The sequence below is a fragment of the Notamacropus eugenii genome, chromosome 1 (genome assembly GCF_028372415.1).
Source record: "Notamacropus eugenii isolate mMacEug1 chromosome 1, mMacEug1.pri_v2, whole genome shotgun sequence".
NCBI lineage: Eukaryota > Metazoa > Chordata > Mammalia > Diprotodontia > Macropodidae > Notamacropus > Notamacropus eugenii.
In genome coordinates this window covers 667,899,953-667,924,809 of record NC_092872.1, presented here as the reverse complement: position 1 = coordinate 667,924,809, position 24,857 = coordinate 667,899,953, and the positions used below count along the sequence as shown (strand labels likewise).

The 24,857-nt window shown below is 34.9% G+C and overlaps 1 protein-coding gene across 8 annotated transcripts in view; it reads left to right on the top strand.

The window, feature by feature from the left end:
* The window catches only part of EML4 (EMAP like 4), a 177,276-nt gene that overhangs the window by 103,837 nt on the left and 48,582 nt on the right, over positions 1-24,857 (top strand). For 6 of the 8 annotated variants that reach the window (XM_072635768.1, XM_072635766.1, XM_072635765.1 and 3 more), the window contains 9 exons: positions 3,106-3,131; positions 3,420-3,452; positions 9,882-10,005; positions 11,516-11,665; positions 13,363-13,432; positions 15,265-15,375; positions 17,858-17,953; positions 23,898-24,032; positions 24,153-24,288. In XM_072635768.1, the coding sequence (XP_072491869.1) occupies positions 3,106-3,131; positions 3,420-3,452; positions 9,882-10,005; positions 11,516-11,665; positions 13,363-13,432; positions 15,265-15,375; positions 17,858-17,953; positions 23,898-24,032; positions 24,153-24,288 (881 nt within the window). The remainder of the gene's footprint in view (positions 1-3,105; positions 3,132-3,419; positions 3,453-9,881; positions 10,006-11,515; positions 11,666-13,362; positions 13,433-15,264; positions 15,376-17,857; positions 17,954-23,897; positions 24,033-24,152; positions 24,289-24,857) is intronic. The other 2 variants (XM_072635770.1, XM_072635767.1) reach the window with 1 other exon arrangement.

Here is a 24,857-nt window from a genome sequence, read left to right as displayed (position 1 = left end):
AGAATCCATCTCAGAAAGTTAGGTGTAAGAAGACTAAAAAGGTAGGAGGGGGCTAGGTTATAAAGAGCTTTGAATGCCAAGTAGCATTTTTATTTGATCCTGGACCAAATAGGGAGGCTCTGGAGTTTATTAAAGGGGGGGGGGGGGGGGGGCTTGACATGGTGAGACCTGTGCTTTCAGAAAATCACTTAAGTAGCCAAATGGAAGTGGGTAGATGCTTAAGAGAGATAGACCCTGCAGTAGTTCTGAGTGGTGGCAATGTCAGAGGAGGAAAGGGTATATTCAAGAGATGTTGTGAGGGTGAAATCAACAGATCTTGGCAACAGATTGGACATGGGGAGTAAAAGATTATAAGAAAGAAAGAATGACTCCTGGGTTATGTCCTGAGAGTTTTCATCAACTAGAATCAAGAAGTTAGGAATGTTGGAGGATTTGAGGAAGGAAGAGTATGAGTACAGTTTAAAACATGTTGAGTTTTTAAGTTGTTTTAAAGGCAGTTGGAGATGTGAGATTGGAAGTCCACAGAGAGATAGGGGCAAGATAGGTAGTTTTAAGAATCATAAGTGTAGAGATAGTAATTAAATGCATGGGAGCTGATGTGATCACCAACTAAAGTAGTATGTAAGGGAAGAGAAGAAGGCCCAAAATAGAAAAACCTTTGGAGCACTTAGGGTTAGAGAACATGAGTGTAGATAGGAGGAGAACCAGAAGGGAATGGTGTCCTGAAAACCTAGAGAAAAGAGAGTGTCTGGGAGGAAAAGGTGATCAGCAGTGTGAAAGGGTACAGGGAAGTCAAGAATAATGAGGATTGAGAAAAGGCCATTCGATTTGGCAACTAAGAGAATGTTAGTAAATTTGGAGAGAGTAGTTTCAGTGGAATAATAAAGTCAGAAACCGAATTATAAGAAGTTAAGAAGAGAATGAAAAGAGAGAAAATGGAGACACCTATTGTAATCTACCTTTTCGAGAAGTTTAGCTACAAAGAACAGAAGGGATAAAGGACTATAGTTAATGTGGATGAAAGGATCAAGTGAGGGTTTTTCAGGATAGGGGAGACCAAGGCATATTTGTAGGCAGTAAGAAATGAGCTAGTAGAGAGGGAGAGATTGAAAATAAGTGAAAAGAGCCTTGGTAAAGAAGAAGGCTATTTCATCCTATGAGACTGAGGTGGAAGAGATAGAGGCAGTAGGCTTGAGTGGTAAAATTACAGAATATGACTAGTTTCATGCAATTAAACAGCTCTAAATTTGTGAACTATATTCCTGTGGCTACCATTCTTCCTCTCCCCAAACCTTTTAATGTTTTTCAATTGTATCTGGCTCTTCATGATACCATTTTGGATTTTCTTGGCAAAGACAGTAGAGTGGCTTGCCATTTCCTTCTCTCCAGCTCATTTGACAGATGAAGAATTGAGGCAAATAGGGTTAAGGGACTTGCCCAGGGTCACATAGCTAGGAAATGTCTGAGGCATGCTTTGAACTTGGGAAGATGAATCTTCCTGACTATCCACTGCACCACCTAGCGGTTCTTCCCAAACCTAGAGTCAAATAAAACATTTGAAAAGGTTCCTTATGTTTTCCTTGTTAGCAAGTTGGAAAAATAATCTAGGTAATAGTAGTTAGATTTGGAACCGGTTAGATTATGACACCTAAGCATGTTGATTAATGAATAAACAACAGCCAAATCTGGAGCAGTGATACAGACCCAATAGGAAGAAACCTAATAGGGATAAATGTGAAGTCCTGTCTTTAAACTGCTGATTTCTTAAGCCCAAGTACAAGATGGAAACATGCTAGGAAGACCATGTTTTTAGTGGTTTATATGCTTGACATGAATCAGCAGCAGGACACAGTAGAGATAAATATAATTACAAATTTAGGTTGCATCAATAGAGTCAAAGTTATTATTTCCACTATATACTTGTCATAGGACGAAGTATATAGTGGACATCTAGTTATGACATTTTAGGGGGAACTTGTACCATTTGATCCCATAGGGGGCAGAACCAGAAACAATGAAACAAAGCAAATATAGGCTTTGTATCATGAAAAACTTCCAGACAAATAGCTGTCCCAAAATGGAGTTGGGATGCTTTGGGGAAGTAATGGCTTCCCCTCACTTTGAATGTCTTTAAGCAGTCTGAATCATTACTCGTTTGTTATGTTATAGCAGCTTGATTCAGTGGTAGAAGCACCAGACTTGCAGTCAGAGGACCTGGTTTCAGCTCCTGCCAGTGACTCTTAAATCCATGACTTTGAACTAGTTGCTCGATCTTTCTGATCCTCCATCAAGTTAAGGGGTTAGACAAGAAGGTCCCTTAGCTCTAGATATATGATCCTGTAATCTTCTTTGGGGTATGAGTTGGACTAGATGGCCACTCTCCTCTGAGACTCTCAAATTCTGTGATTCTGTGATACGTATGTGTGTAGCAACAGAAATGGAAAGGTAAAATTTAGAGTCTTTACAGAAGTCCACTTGTTTTCTGGAACTCACTCATTTTGCCTAGAAAATTAGTGATATATCCATATTTGGCATTGCCTTTTTTCTATCAACATCTTACTTTTTTATTCACATATTTAATGCCTGTAATTCTGTTATGTTTTTTCATATTCTGTATGTTTATCATATATTATTATACCTGTAGGAATTCTAACTTATTTAGAGTTATTTGTGTAACTGTAGGCACATTAAAAGCTTGCTCTTGCTGTTAAATGTTTCTCTTGCATTATTGCCTAAGTATTCATCTGTTATGAATTCTAATGTTATTTCATTGAGAAAAACTACCTAAGGCATTTTGTTATAGCATGTAGGAAACCTTACATAATTACATTTTAGTATATTTAACCCAATATTAAATATTTAGTATTTAACCCAATATTAAAAGTCTTTCATTCACTTAAAACTCTGTAATTATATAGTTTTCTAGGTCAGTTGTCATTTAAACTTCCTGTATTCAAACTTAAATAATATTTGCAGTCTATCCTGTAAGTTGCTTAGGTGTTCTATTTCTTAACCTATTGTAATACTTGTACTCCATGATGTTTATGAACAAATGTGAAATTTTAATATCTTAGTTAATTATGTGCTTTTATATTCCTTTTTTAGGCCTAAAGATGTTGTCATCAATCAAGGTAAATAAAAACACCTTTTGTAAAATGTAGATAGATTGATTTATGGAGGGTTTTTAGGAATAAATTTGTTTGGATTTATTTAACAATTTGAAGAAAAATGTTGAAATCATTTTCAGTACTTTATTAAAAACCTTCAGATTCTGAATAACAGCCAACACCTTCTAAAAAGAAATGTGAAGTATTATTTATTTAAATATTTGGTTATAGGTTGTACTTGTCAGGGAAGGGAAGGTTTTTGTTTTTTTTTTTAAATAGCTTAAAGATGTGTTGTTTGTGTTTCATAACCAGCAAAAATGTCAACTCGTGAAAAAAACAGCCAAGGTAAGAATGAGCTATTCTGCTGGTTGCTTTCTAAATTAATTATTTTCTGAATCTTTTATTTGGCTTTTCTTGTACATTACCTGACCTCTTCTTCCTTGGTAGGAGAAATAGTATTCTTAATGATTGGCATCATTTGAATTCACTTTGAAAGTGATATGGAATTTGAAATTTCTTCTTAAGGCATTGGAGTAAGAACCACAAGGTCCAGAAGATTTCAGCTTGTATTTTTTTCTTTTAAAAAATGCCTAAAAAGCCATTTAAAAGATTAATAGACTTCCTGTCTATCAGGACCTTATTTTCCTGTCTTGCCAGCTTTATGGTAGATAATTGCCAATCTCTTGAGAAACAAGAACTGATGATATAAAGCAAAATACTTCTTCCTCTTTTTTTGTATTAACAAATTGCATATCCTGTGGTTATTGGTTATTTCTGGCTTGTTCACACCAAAAAGATAGTAGACTGTCTATAAATTCTGAAATGTTACAGTGTTCATTCTTTTTGGCAGCTGAAGCAAGTTTTATACTTTAGTAACTATTTCTGCCTGAGTTACTTTGCAAATTTAATTGAAGCATGTAGGTCCAACTTGGAAGCATGTATGTATGCACGCTCTAGCTTCTTTCTGTGCATAATGTTTCTCTTTTTTTCTGTGCTGTTTGTATAACTAGTCTGTAATGTGCTTTAAAAAAAAATGTGTTAAAGATCCTATCTCCCAATTCTGTCTTCTGAATTTCTTTCAGTTTAAGTAAGAAAATAGTATATTTTAAATGGTTTTGAGTCTTCCTAACACCTTCCCCCCTTCTATTAAATTACATTGTGAGGAGGGAGAGTAATATGTATTATGAATTTAGAATTGTAAATGTTATGGACAACATTCATTTAATCTCTCTAAGATAATTCTTATATATTTATCTTAAAATAGCTTTCACTATTTCACTACACAGGAAATAATTTTCACTTAACATCCCAGCAGGGTAGGGGGAAAGTGATTGAAGGCACTTCTTAGAAAGATAGATGCTCAGATTAATGAGTATTTAATATTATTGAAGCTTTTTCAAACAGCATTTAGTAATTCAATAGAAAGGAAAGTTACAGATAACTGAAGAAAATCTCATCATTAACCAGGGCTATAGTGATTGAATGATACTGGAAATTGCGCTGAGATTTCCTACTGAACATCATGGGCAAGCCACTTAACTAAAATGAGCAGTTTGAACTAGTAATGACTTTTGATCTCTCTTTTGGCTCTAAATTCATGATGTTATGAGTATCTGCAAAGAAATAAGGGGTTATGAAGCTGACAGAAGAATTAGAATAGGCCATATTCCTTTATAACAGACTCAAATGGACTATGCTATTTATGTGTCATACTGGAATTTATCAAACATTGCTTTAAAAAAAAGTTCACCTACTGGGACTCAACAGAATTTTTTTATTAAAATATATTGTTATTCACCTCTTCAGTTAATGTTTTAGATATATAAGCCTCATTTATCTCATTACCACCTTAGTTACCCATAGCCTAAGAAATTCATTCTTATATGTATTTATACAAGGCAAAACATAGTACAACTTGATTTCTTAGAACAGATTACACCATAGTGCCTTTTGAGGTCACTTTCAAAGTGAAAGACTCTGGAGTGACCATAATCTCACTCCACTTCATGCTACAGCTTCAACTTAATCATGCCAAATACCTTTGTATAACAGAAACCCAGTCACTGGACTTAAGATGGTAGCTAGTCCAACCCAAACAGAGGATGGTAGGATTATTCACCTGGAGCTGGGAAGAGTCAACCCTCCCATTTTACCGATGAGCAAACTGAGTCCTAAGCAGGCTAAATTGCCTCAGAATGGTTTTTTAATTCCAGTTCAGTGACTCCCAGATTCAGCCCTGTAAGTGCCAACTATTTTCACCACACTTTTCTGCCTCTTTGATGCTGCTGTAAAACAGTATTTGTCAAAACAAAAAAACTGAGGTTGTCTCTCCGAGTTTATCATAACAGAATTTGTCATACCTGTGTATTTCTCTTTTTTTCCATTTTCTATTTTCCCCAAAGGCTGTCCTGCATCCTGGAGACCTGTACATACCCTCATTCCTGTTATTCATTACTTTCCATCTCTTTCTTTTTTGATCAGGGCATGTGTAGATAGACACCTTCCTTCTAGGCCTCTTTCTGTTGCCTTTACCAAGGCACTTCACCTCTCTCACATTTAGTTTCCTGATCTCTAAAATGTAGAGGACTGCATAACCATTAAGACCTCTTTCAAGTCATTACTTGTGATCCCAGTTGTCAAGGGATGACTTCCTAGGTCAGCATTTTTATGTTGTACCCATCTGACACAGAAAAGGATCATTGAGGTAGCTGGCAAGATGATGCCAATTCATCCCCAGCACTGAAAGATTCTCATTCCTCCTTCCTAGATGGAAAAGAGAATAAATTCCTTTTACTCTTCTCTCCCTTGGAATATTATCTCTGTGCCTCTTTCTTCCACCCAGTCTGTCACGGCCATTGAGTCTGGAAATGAGGCTAGAAATAAATGCATGTCAATTTTCATTTCTCTTTTCAACTCCCAACTCCTGTCATACCCTCAATGCCAGGACTATGTAGATTACTTAAAAGCTTTAATAAGCACTAGTGTAAACACTGGAGAGGGAGGGGATTGAACTAACAATCTTTTTCCTGAATTCCTGCCATCAACATAAGAAGTACCTGATGGACTAGAACCTAGCTCCCCAAGTGCCTAGTTCTGAGGTTTTGTTTTTCCCCTTTCATTTATTGCTCTCAATCTACTCCCTTTCCAGAACAACCAGTTTATGTCTCTGTCAAAGTAGTAGTTGAGAGAGAGAGAGAGAGAGAGAGAGAGATCCAGCCAGCTAATATGGAGATTCTCAGGAGAAACTCTAATATGGAGACAAGCTTCTGGAGTCAGAGGGGATAAAGTTTAGCTAGGGGCCTAATATGTACTTATATGAAACAAGCATAAAAGAGCATTACCTAGCCACATACTAATTATATGCAAGATAACAAGAACCCCCAGCTATATATATGTTGGGTATATATGTGTGTGTGTTTGTCATATGAATGTAACATGCTAAGAAATCATGGATAACCAGTAGAGGTCATGGGATAACCAAGGGATCCTTCCTCAAAGAAATAGCTTTTGAGGCAAGATATGAAATAAAAAAGATGGAGAAGTAGAATTCTGAAAGAAATGTTGCCCTTTGATGGGTCTATTTTGTATTCTTAGCCTTTAATTCTTAAGCAAAAATGCCTCTCTCTTAAAGGAGGTAGGTTTGAATATGTGGTGTTTCCATTTTTTACTAAGTTGTAGTTGGCTGGTTTCTCTTCTAGTAGGGGTAGGTGCTATTTCTTGTATCTTTCTTGATATTTAAAAAATGTGATGCTGTCATCTAGTCTTTCACCAAAGAAAAAGACAAGAGAAGATTTTAATATTTGTAGCTTTTTAGGGACTTTTGCTAGATTCCCTCAAAAGAGGAAAAATATAGTTATATAATATATTATATATATATAGTTATTATATTATATTATATATATATAGTTATATTATATTGTATATATATATATAGTTATAAAACTTTTTCTGGTAGAAGAGGCAAGGATATGAAAGGGAACAGAATAAACAATATGGCTGGTAAACATCTAACTAACATTAAAGTCCAGTTGTGTGAAAAAGCAGCAGGAAATAGAACCCCACTCTGGCTTCAGAAGTAATAAAGACAGAACATGGTTTAAAACAGTGGTGTAGGAGATTCTTAGCCTGTTATTAGGTCTAATACTAGAGCCAAAGACCCTCTAAGAAGCAGTCATAGAAATAACTTTGAACTTTTCTTGTTATAACAAGCACAACTATTCTCTAGGGTCACAACTAGGGTTTTTCCTGATTCTCTGCGTACCCCACCCCCCAACTGTTAGTACCTTTCCCCAAAACTACCTTGTACTTATTTTTACATATTTATACATATCTGTTAGAGCATAAGCTCCTTGAGAACAGAGAATGAAGCATTTTTGTCTTTGTATTCTCAGTGTCTAGAACAAATCCTAAGACATAATAGGCATTTGTTACTTATTGATTAGTTGTTGAAAATAATTTAGTGTTCTTAATGTTTATCCCCACCCCCATATTTATTCTTTACTTCCATTGCCAATGTATGACTTTATAAATTATTGATTACTGGTAGTGGCTTAGCAATTTTAGTAAAACATACTTTGTTAAATGTTTAGATTTAGAGTTGGTCCTAAGCAAAATTGTGGAGTAGAATAAATGTCTTCATGTTCCCTTCACTTACCTTCCTCAGCCACTCCTCCCCACCCTCATTCAGTTTTTGCACTCTGATGCTGTCTGTTGATTTCCCAAATGTTCCCATTTCAACCCGTTTTTCCAGAGTTTATGCTTATGGTCTCCATTTCCTTCAAACTTTTTCTTTATTATGTGACATTGGTTAGGAATGGGTTAATCAGTCCTTGCCAGTTTGGTAGCATAACACTTGAATTATAAAGCCCTTAGTAGCAACACTAATGCTAGTTTGTCCCCTGGGATTTATTCCCACATAAATAACTGCCTGTTGAACATTTCCAATTGGTTATCCCATAAACATTTCAAATTTAATATCTCCAAAATAGACCACACTATCTCTTGCTTACTCCAAGTCCCCTATCCATCTTCTAAACTTTTCTGTTTCTGTCCAGAATACTACTATCCTTGAAAACAAGGAATCATCCTCCACTCCTCACTCTCCTTAATCACACGTCTATTCATTCACCAAATCTTGTCAGTTCTACAATTAAAACATCTCTCATGTTTGTCTTATTCTGTTTACACAGGTACCACCTTAGTTCAGTCCAGACCTAGACCTTTCTCCTGGACTATTGCAACAGATTCCTAATTGAACTGCTTGACTCAAGTTTCTTCCTTGTCCAATCCATTCTCTATGCTACTTCGAAAGTGATAAATTAAAGCATAAATTTAACCATGTCCCTCCTTTACTCTGTAAGATTCAGTGGGCTTCCTTTTGCTTCTGTGATAAAATGCAAACTTACATGTTTGGCGGTGGAAACTATTTTCAACCTCACACACAGCATTCCCTCTCAGTTTTCCTGTTGTATAGGCCCCATTCCTAGAATGCACTTATTCCTCTAAGTCCTAGAATCCGTAGATTCTTTCAAAACTCAGCTCAATTGCGCCCTCCTACGTGAGACTTTTTGATCTCCTAGATGCTAACACTAACCCCATAACCTCTCTCCCTTTTCCCCCATCTTCATATATACATATACACACACAGTATATATGCTGTATATATTTATATGTATACATGTTGTTTCTCCCAATAGAGTAAGCTCCTTGAGGAAAGGAATTGTTTCATTTTTCCTTCTGTTACCAGTGCCAAACAAAAAAGTCATCAGCTCTTAAACATTTTGGTCTTGGTACCTTTGGTACACTCAGAAAAATTATTGAGGACCCAAAAGAGCTTTTGTTTATGTGGGTTATATTTATCAGTATTTACCATATTAGAAATTAAAGGCCATTTTAAAATTATGAATTCATTTTAAAATAACAGTAGCAAACTCATTGCATGTTAACATAAATAATACATTTTTAAAGAAAAATAACTTTTCCAAAGTAAAAAAATTTAGTGAGAAGAGTGATACTCTTTCACATATTTTTGTAAATCTCTTTAATGTCTGGCTTAATAGAAAACAATTGGATTTTTTTATCTGCTTCTGCATATTCAGTCTGTTACAATATGTTGTTTTGGTTGAAGTGTATGAAGGAAATCTGGCTTCACACAGATATGTAATTGGAAAACAGAGGAACATTTTAATAGCAAATAACATCTTAATATTATTATGAAAATAGTTTTGCCTTCACATACCCCATGAAAGGATGTCAGAGACCCCCAAGAGTTCTCAACTATACTTTAAGAACCTCTGGATTAGGTATTTCAGGTGTGGTGCTTGCCCCCAGAAAGTTAGCATTCTTTAAAGCAATAGAGTTAAATCCTTTGATGAGAATACCTGATCTGATTTTTAGCTTGAGTTGTACTTTGTTTTAGTTCCTGAAGTTTTACTTTTTCCCCTAAAATATACATATATTCTGAGATTTTCAATTTTTAAAATTCATGAATTATTTTTACTTCTGTAATTTCTTTTTAGTCTTTCCTTGTACTTGTAATTTAAGCAGTTTCCTTACATTTTTATGATAGCAATATTTTTCTTACATTTATAATGGTTTCTACCTTTTAATTTTATTATGTTCTACGTCATTAACTTATTAATGAAGAAAAAGCAAACTCTAAAATAGCTATCTTTGTTCAGTATTACCTCTCACCATTGGCAGTTGAGGTTTTCCATTTGAGTTGATTGTTTAACAAGTATATTTGATTTCATTTTTGCCTCTTTTTTTCAACAGAAGGAGAATATATCAAAATGTTCATGAGAGGTCGGCCAATCACAATGTTTATTCCTTCTGATGTCAGCAGCTATGATGACATCCGAACTGAACTGCCTCCTGAGAAGCTTAAACTGGAGTGGGTGTATCCTACCGTATTACTCTGCAGCAGATTTGTTTACTTTCCTTTTTTTTTAACAAATTCTTCTTAGAAGCTGGATGGTATATTGCAGAGAGAAACAAGCTGCAGTCTGAGGGCCAAATCTAATCCAGCCTGGTTTTTTTTTTATCATATTAATATGGTAAAACACTATTTTAAAATGTAAAAAAGCATTCTTAACTCACCTACTACAAGCCAGGGGATACTTTGATAACTCCTGAATGGAAAGAGCATTGGGTTTGGAGTCTGAGCAACTGGATTCAGATTCCCATTGTGACACTTAACTAGCTTTGTGACCTTAAGCAAGTCACTTAACCTCTCTAGACTTCAGTTTCCTCATCTGCAAAATAAAGATAATGCCTAAAGTGCCTACTTTACTAGGTTTTTGCGAGACTTAAATGAGATAATGCATGTAAATCACTTTGTAAACTTTAAAATACTACTTAGGTGTCTGCTGCTGATCATTTTTGTTAGAAATCATGTAAATCTATCAAAATTACTTTCACTTCACACTATAGTTCTGAAAAGTTTGTGCCAGAGTACATTATTCTCAACAGCATTCTTTACTTGCTGGTATCATTTAATTTTTATTGTAAAATGGTTGATTACTTTTCTGCTATCTTTACTGCCTGTGAAATGTCAGCTGACTTGTTATTACCTTCCTTTGTCCAGGAAGCCCAGTTTCTCTTGAGCAGCAATTTAAATGCAATCTGTGCTTCCCAAGTATTGTGGCAGAGCCTGAGATTGCATGTGCTGTCTGTACAATCCACATAATGCCAGTGTGTTTGATCTCTCTCCTTCCAGATGTGTTGCTTCTGAGCACCAGGGCATTCCAGAAATCTTCCCAGAAGTCTATGTTTCCTTTCCTATTCAGATGCTGGAAGGTACCTGTAACTGCTCAAAGCTGAGCATTCCTAAGCTCACATTGGAGGCATTTAACACTCATAGTTCTCCTTGGAAAGCAGCTGTATTCTTTACCCAGAACCTTGGCACTTCTGGCAAGAACAAGAACATATCCCTTAACTGTCGATAAAGTAAACCTAATTTCGTCTGTTTGATTCTGCATTTTTAAAAACATAAAGACCCCCTAGTGCTCTTACTCTCCAGAGAGATAGTAACTGTGAAGTTGTTAACATTCATATGTACAAACAGATCACAAATTTTTTGTGCTGAAAGGAAACTTGGAAATCATTTAGTCCAACCTCCTTATTTTATAGATGGGGAAAAAGCAAACCAAAGAGGTTAAAATGCTAGTCCATTGTCACATAGTGAGGAACAGAGTGGAGAATCTAGATCTTCTGCTGCTTAGGCCAGTGTCAGTCACTTTTCTCTATACTATGTTGCTTCCTGAACTATTCACTCCATGAAGAGAACATGTTAATGCCAAAATTGCCACACAATCAAAATGAATCAAAGCTAAACTTAGAAATACTTTTAGGGAAGATCAGTAATATTTTACAATTACATCTATTAAAAACCTTGACTTTTTTTTAAGATATGGCTATCGGGGAAAAGACTGTCGAGCCAATGTTTACCTTCTTCCTACTGGAGAAATAGTATACTTCATAGCTTCAGTAGTAGTTTTGTTTAATTATGAGGAAAGAACCCAGAGACATTACCTGAGTCACACAGACTGTGTAAAATGGTTGGTATTTCTTGACTGTTGTCTCTACTTAAATAGTGGGGTTTTTGCGTTCTGTTTTTGAAGTTTGAAGATTATTGTAGATTATTCTCTCTAAACTCATAAGGAAAATGTAGAAAATTCTTTTGGAATTTTGGTCACTGGAACTGTAAAATTCCAAAGAAAAGAGAATGTCAACAAAAAAATAAAATTGTACCTATATAAATGGGTCAAACTTGACCACCCCTTCTTTGTAATCTCTCATACCAGCTTTGCTGACACTAGTGGCAGACTTTTGAACAGTCATCTAGAGGTAGTTATTAGTAAAATGTTTTTATTAAAATTGTCACTACATGTAGTTTGAAATTTTAGTGTTTTCTTTTTGAGGAGGGGTGATGTAGAATATGACAAGTAACAAGCTGCCCAAGCAGTGGTAAAATGCACACATTTTAGATCTTCTGTGTTGATAAATGTATTGCAAAATTACCATATTTGTCCAAATATAAACCAGATTATTTTACTCAATCTAAATTATATGACACCTAAATTTTAGTGCCTAATAACAGTTATACTAAGAATGAAAATTAAAGTGCCAGAGGTGAAGAGAGATGATAAAATAAATGAAGAATCTTTATTAGAATGTTTTAAAAAATTCCCACCAAATGAATTTTTATATATGATTTTGCCTGTTTTTCCAGGGTGCTCACACACATACATACATATATTGTATTTCTTTTTAAAGATATCTCATTTTAGGCATGTTGCCTATATTTGGGTCACCATTATCATTCATCATGTTTATAAAATTAAATGCCAGTGACATGTTGACCTATTTTCCTGAATCTTGCTATACTTTTAATACTCCATATTATTGAATAGTCATTAAAAATTTACCTAATCTATTCCTGTATCCATTTCCATTCTAGTCATTGTGTATTTATCTCCTGGTAAAGCCCACCTAATGTTGTTAATTGATTCCATAAAAGTACAGCTTTGTGTGAAATTGCTTTACAGGGGGCAGTTTATGAATGAGAACTATGATATGTTCCTAGCCAGGTAGAGGGATCAGAACAAGTATACAGTTTGCAGGGAGACTAGTAGAGAGAGGTGAAGTTGGTCTTTATTAACTGGCTAAGTAACAGATATTACATCAAGCTTTCATGATATCAGGGTGGAGTTGGGAGAGATGTTAGTTGGAGACAATGTTAGTTGGTGTTGTCATTACGCAAGACATTGTAATAATAGCTTTACATTATCAAGTTTTTCTCAGTGACTTTATATGATATTTCAAGTATTACAGACATTAACTAGTTTCTTGAAATAGTTAAAAAAACTTTCTTTTCAAAAAACTTTTTACTGTGTTCATTTGATTCATAGCATTGACAGAATTTAAGAACTGCAGAAGAAAATTCTGGTATGGCATATTTACATTTCTTTGTTTTTCATAGGCTAAAAAAGCAGATAACAAAATGGAGTTTTTTCATTTCAACTAAACACTTGAACTTGATATGTACAAGATGTTAATATTATGAGAATCATTTCTAATATTAAAAGTAAAAATTGTCTGAATGGATAATTATCAGAACTGGAAAATGCCATCTCTTTGGAAGATGTTGATAGAAAAGTAGACTTTTGTTCTTTGGAATGCTACCTCTAGCTACTATTCTTAATGTGATTTTTTTTTTTTTGTTGGTTTTTGTTTGTTTGTTTTGTATTTTTAGCCTTGCTGTACATCCTGACAAAATTAGGATTGCAACTGGACAGATAGCTGGAGTGGATAAAGATGGAAGGGTAAGAGATCATTCTAGGTTACAACAAAATTAGTCATAGTTTTAACTGTAGAAATAGTTCAGTAGTTGTTTTATTTCCTTTAAATGATGATTAAAAGTTTTATTGTATAAGCAGGACAATGAAAAAAATGACTATTTTGAAGAATGATGAATTTCATTTTACTTCGTAATTATTCTTTTCCAAGTGATTGTTCAATTTGTAATCCATTTAAGAGAATAATAAGACCTGAACATTTATTTCAGTGTTCTGACCTAAAAGCTTATACCCTTATTGAAACGGGAGCATGCTTGGTCATCCAGGAAAACTGACACACAGAGATGGTCTTTGTAATTTACCTTGAACAAGAAATTATCGTTTTAGTTATAAAGCATTCTTTTTTGGAGGCATTTGGGGTTAAGTGACTTGCCTAGGGCCATACTGCTAAAAGAGTCTGAGGTCAGATTTGAACTCAAGTCCTCCTGACTCCAAGGCCAATGCTCTATTCATTGTGCCATTTAGCTGCCCCAGTTATAAAACATAATTGAAGATACATAAGAACTTACATTAGACATCCCTTAAGTTGTATCACTTGGTGCAGTGAATTGCATTAAGAGAGGAATGGCATCTAGAAATAAGGAGGTTATATTCCCATTTTTTAATTCTCCCCTGTTAAGACCACATCTGGAGTATTGTATTCATTACTAAGAACTACATTTAGTTATGACATTAATAAGCTGAAGAGCATACTAAGGAGGGTAACCAGAATGAAGAGCCTCTAGTTTATGTCATGAAAATTGGTCAGAGGAGGAGATAAGACTTTGGAGGTTCATGAAAGTACTCTTCAAGTAATTGCCTTGGTCTCCTGGGTCCCAAAGGGTATTACCAGGAATATTGGGCAGAAGATGCAGATTTAATCTTGTTATAAGAAAAAAACCAAAACTTCCTAATCATTAGAATTCCCCCAAAGAGGAATAGGTTGCTTTAGAAGATAACGGCTTCCTACTAGAATTTTTCAGCCAAAGTTTTGCTAGCTACTTTTGGGTATACTATAGCAGATATTCTTATATTGATTGGACCAGCTGGCCTCTGAGTTCCCTTCCAGCCTTGGAATCCTGTAGGTTTATTTGTTCAATACTGTAATGAAACCTAATAAGACTTTCTTAGGAAAGAGGTATAGTAGCTTCAATTCCATGATATAAGGAGAAAATTCTATATATGACAGTATTAATTTTTAGACCTTTGGAACACCATTTTTGCACACTTCCCTTCTCAGAAAACTTTACTCTAGAATAAAATATAAATGAAAGGTGTCCCTAACCCCAACCTGTTTTCCCAGCATTATTATACATTGCTCCCTTCCCCACATCCTTCTGTCCAGCTAAATTGGCCCTCTTTCTTTTCCTCCATCTCTAGTCTCCTGCTGCTCTTCTCAGTTCCACTTCTAAAATCTCTTGTTTCCTTATGACTCAGTTCAAACACTGCCTTCTACCTAGTTTTTCCGGCTCTCCCCCAGGACCTAGTTTGTTTTGGTCTTACACACTGTGTATATGCTTTTTTATGTACCTGTGCCTCCCCAGTAGCATTAAGCTCCTTAAAGGAAGAGATTTCTAACATCTTTGTATTTATATCCCCATTGCCTAATATGGTGCCTAATGTTTCTCCAACAGGCAATTAATGCTTGTTGATTGATTGGTTAAATAATTTATATCCCATTTTTTTCCTTTAATTCATCATCCCAGTTAAACTGATTTTATGTGATTTTTGTTGTGATCTTCATGTTACTCTAAGTAAATATTGGGTTTTCATTGACTATTTTAGCCATATTCTTTATGCTTGTCATTTTCCTTTTGTAGCCTCTACAGCCCCATGTCAGAGTTTGGGATTCAGTCAGTCTGGCCACGCTGCAGGTTATTGGGCTTGGAACTTTTGAACGTGGCGTGGGTTGTCTGGATTTTTCAAAAGCAGTGAGTAATACTTTTATGATTTTGGCATTTTAAAAAAATTGTAAAGGATTAATGTGAAATCAAAGTCACATTGGTTTGTCTAAAGGAAGTTGGAACATAAAACACTATATATTCCTTAAGCTAGTAAAAGTTTTCAGATTATACATATACCAAAACCCCATTGTAAAACCTATCTTAAGGGTCTTTTATAAGTGAAATCCCCTTTGAAGTCCTTAAACCCTGTGAGGTCAAGTGCAAGGCAGGAACATCTTCTCATCACTCATGTTTATGTAACATTTTCAATTCAATTCATGGACTACTTATTTGTATACCTGTTACAGCCTCTCCCTAGAAGTAGAGTAGAGGCCCTCTGAAGGCAAGAAATTGTTTCCTTTTCATCTTTATATTACCGGTTCCTTACACAGTATCTTTTACAAAGTGGGTGTAGCGTAAACAGGAAAGGTGGACAGCAAGGACCAGGGTCTTTATTGTTCATTGAGAGGTCAGTTGGTGGAACCTGGAGGTCTAGAGGATGTAGTGCTGATTATTTCCTAGTTTTGCTTTTGTAGACTGACCTGGAAACTGAGCTGCCATTTCTAATATTATTTCTTTAGGAAAATGAATTGAACTCAGAACAGCTAGTTACCTAGATTAGGCAGACAAGTTCCATTTACTAAAAATTCCAACCATTGTAATGAATATCTCTTTTAAAATGCATGTATCTCCCCAATACATATCTTTTTTCTTTAACTGAATTTATGATGTTATTGGATTAGGGAAATCCAGGTAAACTCTTTCTATCTATGCAGATCAGCTTCTTCTCTACCACTTAATAAGGCTTCCTAGGACATGGGGAGGTTGAGTGGTATGCCCAGCATCACAACTAGTGTGAGTCAGAAGTGGAACTTGAATAATGGTCTTACTGACTCCTGGACTCTCTACATATTACACGTCCCATGCATCCTCTCAGGTTTTAACCAGATCAACCATTCAGGATATTACATTATAATTACATTACATAAATAATATTTTATTAGTAATGAGAAGAGAGAAGAGAATTTTGAATAGGAAGGGACTGACTAGAATGACTGAAATGAGGACACTGAATATCTGTCAGAGGGAGAAAGAAGACAAAGACATGGGTTTTTCTGAAAGGTTCAGAAAAGAGAGAGCAGGAACAAAGATAAGTTTTGTCTGCTTTCATCTTTGCCTTGGTTCCCAGATTGCTGCTGCCATGTTACTAAAACATGAATTAGTATTTCAGAAGTAGTTTGGAAGGCTCAGTACTTCAGTTCTCCTCATTTCATTCTAACATTCCCAATGTATGCTCTTCTAGTTACAGATTCTCTGGTTCAATTATGTTTATCTCTGTCTAGTCTCCACTCATACGCCGGTTAGGGGGAGAGACACTTTGTCTTCATATTATCAGCAAGGTATTCTATCATTTCCCCATTCAAGAGACCTTCAGAATGCCCTAGAAATATGGAGGATGTGCTCTGCCTTTTTTTATTCTTTACATTTATAGCTTCCATCCTAACACTGGACCTGCCACTTAGTAGGTGCCTAATAAGTTCAAATGCCTGGAATAGCAGATCAGATCATCTCCTATTAGCACTCCTTCCTACACTATGGAATCTGCATTAAGGAAATGGAAATGGTCAAGTAAAATTAGAAGAATGGAATTTAATTGCTTTTTGATTAGAGTAGCCTAGTCTTAGTTTATCTGTAATAATTGAATTTCACAAATTTCGTTTTCCTCTGTCAGAGCCTTTAGCCAAATTGTTAGCAGATAGCAAAATTGACTAGTATATTGATTTTCTTTCCTGTCTTCCATCAACCTTCTGAAGATGCTAACAAGGAAGATAAATTATACAAAGGATAAGCACAGGAAGAATGAGTAGGAGAATTCAGAGGAACTGGAAAATCTACAAATTGTATTATTTTCAAACTGAGCAGTCTAGAGTTAGACTATTCCTCAAGGAAAACAGCCTCACAAAAACGTAAAAATAGAAATGGTTAAACAATATTAAAACCATGATAACTTTCTTCAGAAATTTAACACCATGAATAGGTACTGTATTCATTTTTTTTCTAATTTCCAATAGACATAATTGTGAAAACTCAACATTTATAAAACTGAACTCATCTTTTCTCACTAAACCCTTATACTTCTTGCTAACATCTGTTTTTGTTAATAGTACCACCACCTGCCGTATCCATCCTTTCCATATCTAGTCAGCTGCCAAACCTTATTATTTTGACCTCTGCAATTTTTCTATATGTCTGTTTCCTCTATTCTCACAGCTACCACCTGCTGTCTGTCTCCTCTCCAATTCATTATTTGTAATCTTCCTAAAGCACTACTATAATAATGTCATTCCTCTGATCTAAAATTAAATTCTTGATGCTGGTACTCAAAGCCCTTCATATTCTGGCCCCGCCCTACATCCCCATTGTTGTCTTACACTATTGTCCTTTATATGTTGGCTTTTTTTTAAAATAGGATTCAGGTGTTCATTTATGTGTAATCGATGATTCCAATGACCACATGCTGACTGTGTGGGACTGGCAGAAAAAATCAAAAGGCGCAGAAATCAAGGTAAACTAAATTTATTAAAAACTAAGCCTGTTGTTATAAACTCCTTTCTTACTTAGATGGAATCATATTTTAGCCATTTTACATACCCTGTAAATGCCAAGAAAATGACTCTGTGCTAAATTATACAATAGTAATTCATTATAATATTCCCTTGATATTTGCACTTGGTAGAGCTGGAAATAGAACCTACCTGTTCGGATAAGTATCTTCAATCTGAAAGGGATTTTGATTTTAGGTATGCAACATTTTTAGTCTGAGTTGAACTCCAGGAGGAAGGAGTTCTAGCTCACATGAAAATCAGAAACACAGGACAGCACACAGATACCAGGTGAGTATCTGTAGAGTTCAGAGGTGTAGAGTTCGGTTAGTTTAAAAAAAAAAAAAAAGGCAGGAAGAGTAAAGTCAAAACTGGAAATTCACAACAAGATGTAGTATGGCAGCAAACACCAGTAATCCTTACTACAAGACCACAGCTGATGAATCACTGGAGTTCAGGTTTCTGAGCTGCAGAAAAGCTAAAGCTAATCTAGTATCCATTTTGTCTAATACCTATATGGTGAGCCACCAGGAGCAGAAGGCCACCAGGCTGCCTAGGGAAGGAAAATCAGGTCAGAAAAAAGAGTAGATTAAAATTTCAGTGTTAAAGTGTTATATCCCAGTGCTGGGAAAAGGATGGATTCATATATTTAGGACTTAGTCTGAATTAAGGCCATACCCATAAAATAAAATATCTTTAAATGGAAATAATTATGTAGTTATATTAAAATATATTCACAGCAGAAGGTTTTTTTACATTTTTTTTTCCATTCAGAATAGAGGTATATTGGAGGGAGGCATATTTTTTCCTTTTTTTTTAATTTTTAAAGACTAGGTCTTTTTATCTTAGCTACGCTAGAAATAACATGGGTTACTTTAATGGTATAGGAGTTTTGACCTGCGCCATTTCCAATCTCAGCTGGTTCTTCCCTCCTTAGGCAACCTGTTGGCTTCCTTCTCCCACAGGCTCACCATATTAATGCCAAACAGTGTGGATGCCTAGTTGGCCTAGCCCACTGTAGATCAGAACTTGAGGTCTGATCCACAAGCCTCAGCCTTCCCCAGCAGCAGGGATTACAGGTATAAGACATCACAGCTATATTTCCATACATTTTTTCCATTCAGAATAAGCCAGCTTTGGAGGAGAAGAAAGTATAGCCTTTGTTCAGATCAGTACAATAAGGTCCTAATAGCTTACATTATTCACTCTGCATTTGAGCTAGAAATAGCCTTTTATTCCCTCAAGTTTTCAGAGGGATTGAGAATTAATAGTGTTATTGAAAAACGCTTAAGACATTTTCATTGCTTTTGGATATTGTTCATATTGGTCATCTTCAAACACTATCTCTGCTTCATATATTTCCCTGTAAGTTTCAGAAAGACAGTTTGCAATTTTGCAATTTGTTTTTATTTTGTGTTTTTCTTCTCTTGCTTTTGTGAATGGGATGTCTTTTGAAAACATGGAAGTTTTGATTACACCTAATCACCAGATTAAATTAAAACCTAAGGAAAACAACAAGCTTTAAAGACAAAGCTAGCTGTTAATTATCTGTACTAGCTGTCATTCAGGTTAAATGATATACTGAGTATTAGATTGTGAGGAAAGCTTTACTGAGATGCATAAAGTTTGATTCCATGTACTCAAAACAATCTTCTCTTCATTCTGTCAGTGTAACTGCCTACCTTTATTGACAATTTTTAAAAAAGAAGAAATTGCATTCACACCCAAGTCTTGAGTCAAAACAGATGAATGACTTGGCTTAAGGTTTAAATGTGCTTTGTCATTGTGTGTTTTCAAACTTGTAAAATTAAAACCTAAATTAAATGCTAACTTAAAACCTTATATTAAAGATTATTTCATTTTACAGAGCCTCTCCAAAATAGTTTATTTTAACTAACATACGTGGGGGTTAGGGAAGAGGAGATACTAGATGAATATTTATTTGTAATTGTGTAGCTCTTGTTTTGCATGCTGAGTCATCGTAACTTTTGCTTTCTTTTGAGCTACATTGTTTGATTTTAACTGAAGACATTTTGCTCTAGTTTAGGTCAGAATGAAGAGTTGGATCATTTTATGTCCACTCAGTATTACACTGATGCAAAACAGGTTGAATTCATTTTAACCATGTCTGCATTGATGACAAATGATGACTTAGCCTTGAAAATCAGGCCAGCAATGTTCAATTCCTCAGTGCTTCTCAGAGTCATGTACACATTAGGTCATTTCACAATAAAGATAAGCAGACACTTGTAGTCAACTCAGACGTAATAGAAATAAGCTTGTGCAGAATATCCCTACGTAATCAAATAATAAATAAGAAACTGAGAGTCAGAAGTGGTAGATGTACCTTGAGTCAATTTGCCATTTGAAGAGACTCCAGGTGGGTCCTATAGCAAAGATAATTGACTCTTAACAGTCTGTACCACAAGTAGCCAACCATCAAGATGAAAAGTTGGTAGAAATCAGATAGTTTAGTCCTTTAGGGGGTGATGGTAGAGGGAGGAAATGTTGAGCATGAAGTGGGCATTTGGTGGATCTGTGCTCTAAACTGCATCAAACAATAAAGGGACTGAATCTAGGTATCATTTTGAGGAAAAAAAAAATCTTTGGGCTCATTTTTGGTACTGTCAGGTCAGAACTCTGCATGTTAGGTTTTCAATTATTGAATTAGTTTAAGAGACTACATTTCCTTTTTCTTTTGCTGAATATTTACAATGTGCATAGCATTCAGATAATCACAGGGGATATACCATAAAAGAAAAAAACTGTTCCTTCCCTTAGGGATTTATAAACTAAAATTTCCATTTTGAAGGGGAATAGGTTCACACTGGATTTTAGAGTTCATGATTTCTCTGTCTTTGCAAAGGATCCCTGTTTTTATTAAAAATACAAAGTTTCCAGGAATTTTGAAGAAATGGAGGGAAAATAAAATGCTTATTTTTTACATTCTTCTTACAGCTCTAAAGTCACATTGGTAACTATCGATACAGAAATGTATTGTTTAGAACTTTCCTAATGAAATTATCTTGTTTGATAAATTTTATGTAATAGTAATACCTCATGTAACTCATTTTTAGATTGTACATTTTGAACTTTGGGAAATCTAGCATTATAGTTTTTGTCAGTTTTGAAGTATATAAAATATTAAACAGAGGAAGCCATTCTCATTTTTATGAAATTAAGGAAGACTTTTGTAATTAAGTGTTAATAAGGTTTCTTCTTGTCCCTGCCTGGGAATGGGAGTGGTGAAGGAACTGCAAGTTGTCAGGAAAGGTTCAGTTTTGGAATGGAGGAGGTGTGGAGAAAAGAAGCTTAATGGTTAGGTCATTAAGTTTATTCAAAAGTCATCAAATAGGCTTACACTAAATCCAGTTCAGGGTGCAAAATTACCAGCATTTAATAGGAAAATGTCCATGACAAAATCAAAGATCTAGAATTGTTCTGCCTTTAGAATTGTGATTTCCTGAAGATGGAGATGCAAGAAAAACTTTTTTGAGCTGCAGTCAAGGCAGGAGCTGTACCTTCACACTTTCCCCCACCTGGACATTCAGCAATTGTTCATGCATTTGACATGGACAATAGAATTATCCACTGTCAATCAGATATAGAAATACTAATTTTCTCAGAAAAGAGCTAAGGGAAAAATCACCAATCTTATTGAATGCAACTTTTCCCAAATGGAACTTAATTTACTTGGTTGCATATTCTTAACTGTCACCATCAGCAGTTTTTCTGTTTCATTTTAAATGAGAAAACTAACATAATACAATGTGCAAAGCATTGTATTAGGTGTTAGAAGAACCCAGGTTCAAGTCCTGGCTCTGCTGTTTACAAAAGTATTCCTATTTGAAATAAGAATAATAGTTCATGTTTCTGTAGCACTTTAAGGTTTATGAAATTGTTTCCTTGCAACAACCTAATGAGATAGGTGGTATCACTATTACTCTCTATTTTAGATACTCACATTAAGTGATTTGCCTGTCACAAATATATGAGTTGAGAGTGACTTCAGAAGCCATTTAGTCCAACCATGGTCCCCCTACAGAAGAGGTATCAGACTCGAAGCCTGTAAAACTTAATTAGTTCTTTTATCTGCCACATCACACTTACTTGTGTTGAACTTGTAATCCTCTCTGAAAACAAAGTCTTATTCCCATGAAGTACTTCAACTATGTATGCCACCCCCACCCCATGCCCATATAGTTGGTTTTTTAATCCTTGTATAACACTTTACATGTAAATTTACTAAACTGAAGCAGTAATTTGGCCCAGTGGGAAAAGTGATACATTTGGAATCAGAGGACCTGTTGTCAGTTCTGGCTCTGCCACTTATTCCCTGTGTGATCTCAGGTCACTTTGTTTCTTTGTTCTTTAGGGGGTTTTTATTTTGAGGAATATTTTATCTCTGAGGTCCCTTCCAACTCTAAATCTGTGACCTCACAAACTAATCACATTTATATCTGACCTAATATTCTAGGCTTCAAGAAATTGTAAAAGTTCTTTTATGACTCTAAGCTTCCCATGGAAGTGCAGATCTGTCTTTTTGATAACAACATTCTACCATTGTTGCTCTTTGCCAGGCAGTAAGATATAGAATGCAGTGTTTGACAAAGAAAGAAGAATAAATATTACAGAGGACAGTGGAAAGGCAAATGGGAATAGAACTCCATGGAATACCATGAGTAAAAGATGTCATCAAAGAAGAGAAGAGGGGCTGATGAGGGGTGATGGGCAGCCAGTGCTATAATAGTGCCCTCATGATGTCAAAAGAAAGAAAAAAGGCCTTAAGCAGTTTGGTGGACCCTTTTATAGTCTACTTATGAGAGGACATGGTAAGAGTTACACAAGATCAGGAGTGGATAGATTACAGTCTTATTGTATACAGCTTCTGAGTTTATAAGATCATAGCTCTATTTGAATATTTAAATTAATATTAGAGCAGAATTTTTTAAAATCTGACATTTTTTCCAGTTGAATTATTGATAGCCTGTACAGTGAAGTTAATTATAAATATAAAACAATGCCGATATCAAACCTGTTACTCAGTGAAGCAATGATGTATAGCACAAAACAAAACTGCCAACAAAATTCGTGTAGTATCTATTCTGGCTCTTTTGCAGCATAACATTTCATTTATATTTTTGTCCTTGTTCATTTTCTTCCTATGAACTCATGAAAAATAGACTAAATACTTCAGTTCCCATTGAAACTCATTACTGTTAATCAACTCAAAAAAAAAAAAAAGATAACATAATTCAAGGTGCTAATGGGCAGAGGGATTTGTTGTTCCAATTTTGACTCTTATCACAGATTCCAGATTCCAACTCTAAAACCGTTCAACTTTTTCTCATTATTCTGTGCTCTGAATTGTTTGGTTTGATTTGAGGTTTTTTGTTTTGTTTTTAACAAGTAGGGCTACATGCATTTTTTTTTCTGATTTAAAAAAAAAATGAATCATACTACCATTATAGCTGCTACTCCCAGCCCTTTGAAGCCTAGCAAAGTGACAGGAATATATATACTTAAATCAGAAGTCAGCAAGACCCTCCCACCAAAGAATCTTGTGAAAATAGTGGTTCCTTAAAAGGCAATAACATGTTATTCTTGCAATTGAGAGTTTTACTTTTCTGATTTTTATGAGTGGTAAAGAGTCTGATATCATTTTACATATTCTTTTACATTGTCTTTTCTCTCTTTAGAGGAATTAATAACCAAGTAGCAATATTTAAACTCTTTATCTTAAACATTTTGTTCTTCATTCCTCACAAAAAAATCTGTACTTTGGGATAAAAAAATGTTTTTTTTCTTGAGCTTTCACAATTTTAGATCCTAAATAATAGATATAATTATTAACTTAGTGACCAGAGAGTATATATCTTCTGTAGTTTTGTCATTTTGTTTCCACAGACTACAAATGAAGTTGTTCTGGCTGTAGAGTTTCATCCAACAGATGCAAATACAATAATAACATGTGGCAAATCTCATATCTTTTTTTGGACCTGGAGTGGGAATTCACTAACAAGAAAACAAGGAATTTTTGGAGTAAGGAACAGAATATTACTAATTTAATTTAGAAAAAATTGTAATATGTTGAATTAGGTAAAGATACAGAGATTCCTATAGATAGGAAATTTTCAAAATTCTCTTATTGTTTCATTGCAGAAATATGAAAAACCCAAGTTTGTTCAGTGCTTAGCTTTCTTGGGGAATGGAGATGTTCTTACAGGAGACTCGGGTGGAATCATTCTTATATGGAACAAAACTACTGTAGAACCCACACCTGGGAAAGGACCTAAAGGTATAGTGTACTCTTCTCTCATAATTATGGCTTATTTCTTTTATATTATCTGATTGCACCTTTGTTTCTTAAGCTCTTGTCTAGATTATAGAAGGTGGAGAGGCAAATCAGGACAGTATAAGAGGAAACCCAAGATATAGTGTTATTTTTCTTTGAGGCTTCCCTGAACAACTGTTGACTTTATTAAGAAATACATTTTTGTAAATATAATTCATGCCATGCCACAAATATTTGATCGCTTGCTTTGCACATAGCTCTGATTTAAATGTAATGATTATTGCTTAAAAAAAAAAAAAAAGCATGAGGTCGACCAGTACCAACACTGACACTAGGTGAGTGGTCATGGACAAACCACTTGACATTCCTCAGCCTCATTGCCTTCCTTTGTAAAATGAGATAATGTGTGTAAAACATTTTGTAAACCTTAAAGTTCTGTATAGATGTCAGCTATTATTATTAAGACAATCCCCAAGGAATTTATAATACAGTTGAGGAAATAAAACACTTGTGAAAAGTTAACTAGTACAAGGAAACATAATGAATATTTCAGGAATGATAAGAAGATAGGT